The following is a 10,000-nucleotide window of genomic DNA, read 5'->3' as shown; positions in this document are numbered from 1 at the left end:
TACCAATCTCAGTGACCTGAAAAGAAAGACAAAACACAGGAAGTGACATCACTACAGACACTGATCTAAAACAAAAAAAACAATCATAAACAACTGTATCACCTACATCTGTGTGCACGTGTGTGTGTGTGTGCGGGTGTGTGTGTGTGTGTGCGGACTGACCTGCGTGACCCTGCACACTTGCCCTTTGTAGGTGGGGCAGTAGCAGGCCCCTGACAGAGGGCATTTCTCTATGGGGCGTCCTCGGTACAGGGGGGTAAAGGAGGCAGCACACAGGTCGAAGGGGTTGTGGGGGTCGTAGTTGAGCTGGTGGGCGTCGGTCAGGTTCTTCTCACACGCTGCCAGGATCTTACGCGTCTGAAAGAGAAAAATCACATCTGTAGTACGATGATGATGATGATGATGATGATGGGTGGTCGTCATGGCGACTCGGTCTCACCTGCTGCGCCACCTCGGGTTTGGGTCCGAGCTCGAGCAGGCGGCGAGCGAATCCTGCAGCCGTCTTAAAGTTCTTCAGTTTAAAGAAGAGATTGAGCGCAGTGCGTAACACCAACACCATGTGGACCGGCTGCAGGTTACAGTGTGTGAAATACGCAGCCATCTACACACACACACACACACACACACACACACACACACACGTCAATGCAACATCACTATTTTTATAAAAACACACAGATTATAGAGAAAAATGGTTGTGACATCATCAGTACCTCACACTGCCTCTTCTGCTGCTCCAGTGTCTCTTTAGGAAGCTTCTTTCTCTCCGTCTCCATGGTGAGACCCACAATGTACTCTTTACAGATAGTGATCAACTGCTGGGCCTGACACACACACACACACACACACACGTGTGAAGGTCTTAGGGTTTAGAGATGTCAGGGTGTAGGGATGTCAGGGTGTAGGGATGTCAGGGTGTAGGGATGTCAGGGTTTAGAGATGTCAGGGTGTAGGGATGTCAGGGTTTAGAGATGTCAGGGTGTAGGGATGTCAGGGTGTAGGGATGTCAGGGTTTAGAGATGTCAGGGTGTAGGGATGTCAGGGTGTAGGGATGTCAGGGTGTAGGGATGTCAGGGTGTAGGGATGTCAGGGTGTAGGGATGTCAGGGTTTAGAGATGTCAGGGTGTAGGGATGTCAGGGTTTAGAGATGTCAGGGTGTAGGGATGTCAGGGTTTAGAGATGTCAGGGTGTAGGGATGTCAGGGTTTAGAGATGTCAGGGTGTAGGGATGTCAGGGTTTAGAGATGTCAGGGTGTAGGGATGTCAGGGTTTAGAGATGTTAGGGTGTAGGGATGTCAGGGTTTAGAGATGTCAGGGTGTAGGGATGTCAGGGTTTAGGGATGTCAGGGTGTAGAGATGTCAGGGTGTAGGGATGTCAGGGTGTAGGGATGTCAGGGTGTAGAGATGTCAGGGTGTAGAGATGTCAGGGTGTAGGGATGTCAGGGTGTAGGGATGTCAGGGTGTAGGGATGTCAGGGTGTAGGGATGTCAGGGTGTAGGGATGTCAGGGTGTAGGGATGTCAGGGTGTAGGGATGTCAGGGTGTAGGGATGTCAGGGTTTAGAGATGTCAGGGTTTAGAGATGTCAGGGTGTAGAGATGTCAGGGTGTAGAGATGTCAGGGTGTAGAGATGTCAGGGTGTAGAGATGTCAGGGTGTAGAGATGTCAGGGTGTAGAGATGTCAGGGTGTAGAGATGTCAGGGTGTAGAGATGTCAGGGTGTAGGGATGTCAGGGTTTAAAGATGTCAGGGTTTAAAGATGTCAGGGTGTAGAGATGTCAGGGTGTAGAGATGTCAGGGTTTAGAGATGTCAGGGTTTAGAGATGTCAGGGTTTAGAGATGTCAGGGTTTAGGGATGTCAGGGTGTAGGGATGTCAGGGTTTAGAGATGTCAGGGTGTAGGGATGTCAGGGTTTAGGGATGTCAGGGTTTAGAGATGTCAGGGTTTAGAGATGTCAGGGTTTAGAGATGTCAGGGTTTAGAGATGTCAGGGTTTAGAGATGTCAGGGTTTAGAGATGTCAGGGTTTAGAGATGTCAGGGTGTAGGGATGTCAGGGTGTAGGGATGTCAGGGTGTAGGGATGTCAGGGTGTAGGGATGTCAGGGTGTAGGGATGTCAGGGTGTAGGGATGTCAGGGTGTAGAGATGTCAGGGTGTAGAGATGTCAGGGTGTAGAGATGTCAGGGTGTAGAGATGTCAGGGTGTAGAGATGTCAGGGTGTAGAGATGTCAGGGTGTAGAGATGTCAGGGTGTAGAGATGTCAGGGTGTAGAGATGTCAGGGTGTAGAGATGTCAGGGTGTAGAGATGTCAGGGTGTAGAGATGTCAGGGTGTAGGGATGTCAGGGTTTAGAGATGTCAGGGTGTAGGGATGTCAGGGTTTAGAGATGTCAGGGTGTAGAGATGTCAGGGTGTAGGGATGTCAGGGTTTAGAGATGTCAGGGTGTAGGGATGTCAGGGTTTAGAGATGTCAGGGTGTAGGGATGTCAGGGTTTAGAGATGTCAGGGATTAGAGATGTCAGGGTTTAGAGATGTCAGGGTTTAGAGATGTCAGGGTTTAGAGATGTCAGGGTGTAGAGATGTCAGGGTGTAGAGATGTCAGGGTGTAGAGATGTCAGGGTGTAGAGATGTCAGGGTGTAGGGATGTCAGGGTTTAGAGATGTCAGGGTGTAGGGATGTCAGGGTTTAGAGATGTCAGGGTGTAGGGATGTCAGGGTTTAGAGATGTCAGGGTTTAGAGATGTCAGGGATTAGAGATGTCAGGGTGTAGGGATGTCAGGGTGTAGGGATGTCAGGGTGTAGGGATGTCAGGGTGTAGGGATGTCAGGGTTTAGAGATGTCAGGGTGTAGGGATGTCAGGGTTTAGAGATGTCAGGGATTAGAGATGTCAGGGATTAGAGATGTTAGGGTGTAGGGATGTCAGGGTTTAGAGATGTCAGGGTGTAGGGATGTCAGGGTGTAGGGATGTCAGGGTGTAGGGATGTCAGGGTGTAGGGATGTTAGGGTGTAGGGATGTCAGGGTGTAGAGATGTCAGGGTGTAGAGATGTCAGGGTGTAGAGATGTCAGGGTGTAGAGATGTCAGGGTGTAGAGATGTCAGGGTGTAGAGATGTCAGGGTGTAGAGATGTTAGGGTGTTACCTCAGCGATCTCCTGTTTGTTATCGAGCACCAGCAGAGGGACGGACAGCAGGATGCTCCTGAACTTGTCGACAGCCTCATCGAAGCGCCCCGCGGTGGTCAGCTGGTAGCACTGCTGCAGGCGGGAGATGAGGTCACGCAGGTGCAGCCCCACCGCCGGGACTCCGCCCTTCTGCCCGTCTCTCTGCCTCCTGCCCTCGGCCGTGCCCCCGTCCCTCAGAGGGTAGGAGAATAGACAGGGCAGAGACGGAAGACCCACGTAGGAGACGCGTCCTCGCAAAAACGCCTGCAGGAAGAGGGGCTTCAACGGCTCGAAGCAGACCATGCCCACCTGATCATGCAGCAGCTGTAGAGGGCGGAGTCAGAGTGAGCGATATGATGAGTGGTTTGAAAAGAGCGACATGTAATTTATGTGAAATAAAGCCTTTACCCTCATGGCGGTCTCGAAGGATCCGGCAAGGACGTGATCCACTGCCAGCTGCGAGTTGTTACACCACATCTGGGTGGGGCTTATGCCTTTAGTGGGCGGGACAAAGAAACCTTCTCCTTCGGCTCCTCCCCCAGCACCAGCCGGCACATCCTATTGTTCCAGACAGATGTGTGATACAAATACATTTGAAAAAGAGCTGTGTGTGTGTGTGTGTGTGTGTGTGTGTGTGAGTGTGAGAGAGAGAGAGAGAAGCACTGTGTACTGACCAGTTCAGGTGGAAGGTCCAGATCCTCCTCAACGTCCCATCCTCCTCCTTCCTCCTTCCCCAGAGCTCCATCTTCTCCGAGACCCTCTTGAGCATCCATGAACCCATCTGCAGACACCACAAGCACCAATCATCACCACAAAACTCGCAATGTCCAAGAGCTGTGTGTGAGGGAGAGAGAAAGCAATACTGACCATCATCCAGGTGGAGCTCTGCATCTTCACCCCATCCTTCTCCTCCAGGAGCTTCCATGTCCAGATCGGCCGCCATCTGACCTGCTCTTCCTGCAACAGGAACGATTAGAAGAACGTGCACCAGTGTTAGGAAGTGGATAACAAAGACAACACCTGCACATAAGGTCAGAAGATGTGACCTTGAGCTGACCTTTAGCAGCGATCGCTCCCTCGAAGAAGCCCTTTGAGACGGTCAGCAGGGGCCAGTTGGTGTCCAGGGGGTTGATGGGAGGAGGAGGCTGCAGAAGCTCAGCATTCGGGTCTACCTCTGGGATCTCCACACACACACACACACACACACACACACACACACACACACACACACACACACACACACACACACACACACACACACACACACAGTTATAAACAGAACTGCTACCTAGTAAATGAGGGTGTAAAGTGTGTGCTGTATAACAGCAGTGTGTGTGTGTGTGTGTGTGTGTGTGTAAATATTTACCATTTCCTTCTCCAGGTCGAAGGTCTCTTTGAGGGCCTCAGCCTCCTCGTCCATGCCGTGTGTTGCTGCAGTCAGATACGCCAGAGATTCTACGCATGCGCACACGCACACACACACACACACACACTTATAGCACGAGACACAAAACTGCACCGAGTAAAGGTGTGTGTGTGTGTGTCTGTGTGTGTGTGTGTGTGTGTTTGTGTTTGGACTTACTCTGTCCACAGTTCTTGAGGATGCGCACCCTCTCGCTGACGTCCCCCAGATACAGAGCACCCTGATAATGTCCACTCATGTCCTTCCTGATCTCAGCTACACACACACACACACACACACACACACACACACACAGCGTTAGAGAAACACAATGCTCACATCGACTCGTCTCCCTCTCAGACTTCCCAGACCCCCTCACCGATCTTCATCATCTTGCGGAGCTTGGCCAGGTTTCCTGTGATCAGGTAAAGGAATGTGAGCTTGTCAAAGTTCTTGGTCCTCTGGTAGCACATCTCCACGACCTGGTGATGTCCCTGCAGCAGGGCCGCCTCGCCCAGACGCTCCCAGCAGCTGCGCTCGTCCAGAGCCTTTGCCGCCTCTAGCGCCACCTGCGGGACCAGGAAGGACGCATTAGCGGGGGTGTTGTTCACGAATCAAACGACCTTCAGAGCAGTCACATGACACAGGGCCACGCCTCCCTCACCTCGATGTTTCCGCACTCCAGAGCCAGACTGAAGCGAGTTTTTTCGTCCTTAACGAAGTGCAGCGCCACCTCTGGGTAGCCCTTCTTCTGCAGGTATGCGATGATGGACTGCCCCACCAGCTTCGCGTTACGCACCATGTGCAGCACCTGTGGAATTATGGGTAACATTTCATCGAAACTCCGCGTACATCGACATTCAGCATTCATAAACCCCTCCCTGTGGGTGTGTCCTAGAACCATATCTGCTACGTAGACGTACCTCGTCGTACTTGCGGTTGACGAGTGCGAGTTTGAAGCGGTACTCGGTCGGGTCGATGTTGAGGACGCGAGGTCTGCACTCCCGATCCAGACAGTACACACTGTTTCCCCTCACACGCGTCACGTAGATGGGCAGGTCCAAGGTACGGATTATACCATGATCACTTTATAAAGGGGGGGACGGCACATTATTACATTTATTCTACACTGGATGTTTATTAGCGTTACATAGAGGTACAGTTTTTTTTCTATGGAAAGAGAGAGGGGGGGCAGAAAAAGAGAGAGGTGGGCTTTACCCTGAGGTGAGGGCGTATTTGATGTGGTTGGAGGTGGTGTAAATAAACACTCCGCTCTCGTCCCATGCGCCGCTCTTCACACGGATATTCTCATGGATGTTACACAGACTCTCCAGCTTCCTGTTGCAGATCATAATGGCTGCAGAGAAAGTTTTATTATTAATACATAAATATCAAATAAATATACAACCTACAGGAAAAACAGAAAGCAGTATTTATGTCTGTAGTACCGTGTTTGGCCAGCAGGGCGACATGGCTGGTGTCTGCACTCCACACCACGTATTTGACTTTGGCGATTTTGACGGTAGCGAGTGAACGTTTCTGCTGCACGTCGAACAGCGTGACTCCGTCTGCGTCCCTCAGCAGCAGGGAACCCGTCCCGGCGTAAAAGATCTCCTCACAGCTCGGCACCTGCACCTTCTTCACAATCTCGTTCTTTAGGTTCTTGATCAGGAGCTGCAGAAAGAGAACACACACACACACACACACACACAGGAACTCAGAGAGGGTGTGAACAAGAAGTGTATGAACACACATGATGTCACATGACGTGATCTTACCGAGTGCATGCGGTCCAACACAGCAAAGCGATTCCGAGCCACCCACACTGCTGTGAGTCCTGAGGAGCGCTTTCCCTCTGGAGCTACACACACACACACACACACACACACAACACTTAAAACCTGTGTGTAACTGTGTATGTGTTTATGTGTGTGTGTGCATGAGATCAGTGCTCACCATCAGGGTTCTGAGAGTCGGTCTCTCGAGGGATGGAGTAAAGGTCATATGTGCTGTTCTCCAGATTAGTGGCTCTCTGGAAAAACGAGTGTGTGTGTGTGTGTGTGTGTGTGTGTGTGTGTGTGAGAAAAATGATTACACTCAGAATGATTATTTGATCAGTTCTAGTGTAAAGATTCGTACCGTACACAGCAGCACGGCGTTCTCTGCAGGATTGTAGGACATGCTGAAGACGGGAAACTTGGAGCCTCTGTAAACACAATCATCATCACATCTCCAGACTCACAGAACACCTCTTATACTAACATGAGCTATCAGTTAGGAAACCGCTACATTTTGGGAAGAATTGTGACAGTATCAGGGGTGTGTGTGTGTGTGTGTGTGTGTGAGATTTTTTACAATAAAATAAAAAGACAAAAAACACGCGCACACACACACACACACACACACACGCGCAGACACACACCCGCGCAGCTGCATGACGGCCGTGTCTTTGCTGCTGTTGAAGTCGAGCTGACGCAGGAATCGGTCCTTGACGTAGTACAGCATGTTCCCATAGACGGCGTAGGCAGGACGCTCACGCTCCAGTTTAAACACCAACATCCCACTGTCATGACCTGAACACACACACACACGCACACGCACACGCACACGCACACACACTTTAAAACATCAAGTACCGGAAAATACATAGTTTACATGTACTGATAAACCAATCAGAGCAGGACATGTGTGACGCTTGTGTGTGGGACACGTGCGTGTGTGTGTGTGTGTGAGACGCGTGTGTGAGAGAGACAGACACACACCAGCAGCGAACAGGTTGAGGTTGGGATGAGCTCCGAGCACCCAGAAGCGGTCGTGGTCCCTGCGGAAGGTCTGGACGCCGGTCCTCTTGGACATGTCCCACACTCGGATGCTCTTGTCCTCAGAGTTGGAAAGGATGAGCTCCTGGCGTGGGTGGAAGACGGCACAGGACACGTTGTTGTAGTGCCCCCTGCAGGTGTCCAGCTCCCACGCCTTCGACTCTGTACAAACAACGAGAGCAGAGACACGCAGATACACACATTACACACACACACTACAGACAGAACACACACACACACACACACTACAGACAGAACACACACACACACACACACACACTACAGACAGAACACACACACACACACACACACACTACAGACAGAACACACACACACACACACACACTACAGACAGAACACACACACACACACACACACTACAGACAGAACACACACACACACACACACACTACAGACAGAACACACACACACACACACACACTACAGACAGAACACACACACACACACACACACTACAGACAGAACACACACACACACACACACACTACAGACAGAACACACACACACTACAGACAGAACACACACACACACTACAGACAGAACACACACACACACTACAGACAGAACACACACACACACTACAGACAGAACACACACACACACTACAGACAGAACACACACACACACTACAGACAGAACACACACACACACTACAGACAGAACACACACACACACTACAGACAGAACACACACACACACTACAGACAGAACACACACACACACTACAGACAGAACACACACACACACTACAGACAGAACACACACACACACACACACACACTACAGACAGAACACACACACACACTACAGACAGAACACACACACACACTACAGACAGAACACACACACACACTACAGACAGAACACACACACACACTACAGACAGAACACACACACACACTACAGACAGAACACACACACACACACACACACACTACAGACAGAACACACACACACACACACACACACTACAGACAGAACACACACACACACACACACACACTACAGACAGAACACACACACACACACACACACACTACAGACAGAACACACACACACACACACACACACTACAGACAGAACACACACACACACACACACACACTACAGACAGAACACACACACACACACACACACACTACAGACAGAACACACACACACACACACACACACACTACAGACAGAACACACACACACACACACACACTACAGACAGAACACACACACACACACACACTACAGACAGAACACACACACACACACACTACAGACAGAACACACACACACACACACACACACTACAGACAGAACACACATACACACACACACACACTACAGACAGAACACACATACACACACACACACACTACAGACAGAACACACACACACTACAGACAGAACACACACACACTACAGACAGAACACACACACACACACTACAGACAGAACACACACACACACACACTACAGACAGAACACACACACACACACACACACACACACACACACACACACTACAGACAGAACACACACACACACACACACACACACACACACACACACACTACAGACAGAACACACACACACACACACACACACACACAGAACACACACACACACACACACACAGAACACACACACACACACACACACACACAGAACACACACACACACACACACACACACACACACAGAACACACACACACACACACACACACACAGAACACACACACACACACACACAGAACACACACACACACACACACTACAGACAGAACACACACACACACACTACAGACAGAACACACACACACACACACACACACACACACACACACACTACAGACAGAACACACACACACACTACAGACAGAACACACACACACACACAGACACACACACACTACAGACAGAACACACACACACACACACACACACACACTTACCATTCATCCTCCAGATCTTCACCTGACGGTCGTCTGCTCCGCTCACGATCAGAGGCATGCTGGGATGGAACGCAGCCCAGTTCACCCCTCGATCATGACCCTGAGGGCAAAGATTAAAATGAATCATGATGTCATTAGTGGGCGGGGCATGAACCTGCATCCAGCTGCTGTTTTAAATGTACATTCATGAAAAAAGCGATCCTTTATAGAAGACCACCCCTTGCCCCGCCCCCTTCTCTAAAACCCCTCCCACTTTGCATATACAGCTGAAAAGATCATGAAGGACATGACAGGACATTAATGCTGCGGGTCTGGGCAAAAAGAATTAATAAAAAAATACACAAATGGACAATTACATTCTAAATAAGAAACAAAGAAACGCTCTGGTCAAAATGGACTAAACCATTATTGATTACTGAGAGGGGGGCATCTATTTATTTAAGAACACAGGACCATAAGCGTCCCAAAACCAGGATGATGATGAAGATGATGAGGATGATGTACTCGCTCTGACCTCCAGGACGTGTTTAACCACGGCGTCCGACGCTCCGAACAGGTCCACCCCAGTGATCCCACGCACTTCTGTTTCCACAGCACCCGGAGACAGATTCTTCTTCCTCAAACCTGGAACCAACATTTACCGTCCAACGCACACCAAGA

The 10,000-nt window shown here is 50.1% G+C and overlaps 1 protein-coding gene across 1 annotated transcript in view; it reads right to left on the bottom strand.

Moving 5' to 3' along the window:
- LOC310725680 (coatomer subunit alpha) overlaps window positions 1-10,000 on the bottom strand; it is a 15,561-nt gene that overhangs the window by 292 nt on the left and 5,269 nt on the right. Inside the window, exons 7-29 of the mRNA XM_083540691.1 lie at window positions 9,855-9,964; window positions 9,341-9,440; window positions 7,316-7,534; window positions 6,976-7,126; window positions 6,693-6,759; window positions 6,510-6,585; window positions 6,332-6,414; window positions 6,002-6,227; window positions 5,772-5,910; window positions 5,477-5,639; window positions 5,218-5,364; window positions 4,933-5,122; window positions 4,734-4,829; window positions 4,518-4,606; window positions 4,209-4,332; window positions 4,019-4,108; window positions 3,826-3,932; window positions 3,560-3,709; window positions 3,131-3,475; window positions 714-824; window positions 440-601; window positions 163-357; window positions 1-16 (exon numbers count right to left, since the gene is read on the bottom strand). The exon at window positions 1-16 is cut by the window's left edge and continues 292 nt beyond it. Coding sequence (XP_083396817.1) covers window positions 1-16; window positions 163-357; window positions 440-601; window positions 714-824; window positions 3,131-3,475; window positions 3,560-3,709; window positions 3,826-3,932; window positions 4,019-4,108; window positions 4,209-4,332; window positions 4,518-4,606; window positions 4,734-4,829; window positions 4,933-5,122; window positions 5,218-5,364; window positions 5,477-5,639; window positions 5,772-5,910; window positions 6,002-6,227; window positions 6,332-6,414; window positions 6,510-6,585; window positions 6,693-6,759; window positions 6,976-7,126; window positions 7,316-7,534; window positions 9,341-9,440; window positions 9,855-9,964 — 3,156 coding nt within the window. The remainder of the gene's footprint in view (window positions 17-162; window positions 358-439; window positions 602-713; window positions 825-3,130; window positions 3,476-3,559; window positions 3,710-3,825; window positions 3,933-4,018; window positions 4,109-4,208; window positions 4,333-4,517; window positions 4,607-4,733; window positions 4,830-4,932; window positions 5,123-5,217; window positions 5,365-5,476; window positions 5,640-5,771; window positions 5,911-6,001; window positions 6,228-6,331; window positions 6,415-6,509; window positions 6,586-6,692; window positions 6,760-6,975; window positions 7,127-7,315; window positions 7,535-9,340; window positions 9,441-9,854; window positions 9,965-10,000) is intronic.

Source organism: Silurus aristotelis (assembly GCF_946808225.1).
Source record: "Silurus aristotelis genome assembly, chromosome: 5".
Classification (NCBI taxonomy): Eukaryota; Metazoa; Chordata; class Actinopteri; order Siluriformes; family Siluridae; genus Silurus; species Silurus aristotelis.
Note: the sequence above shows the minus strand (reverse complement) of the source record. Positions and strands in the feature narration are given on the sequence as shown.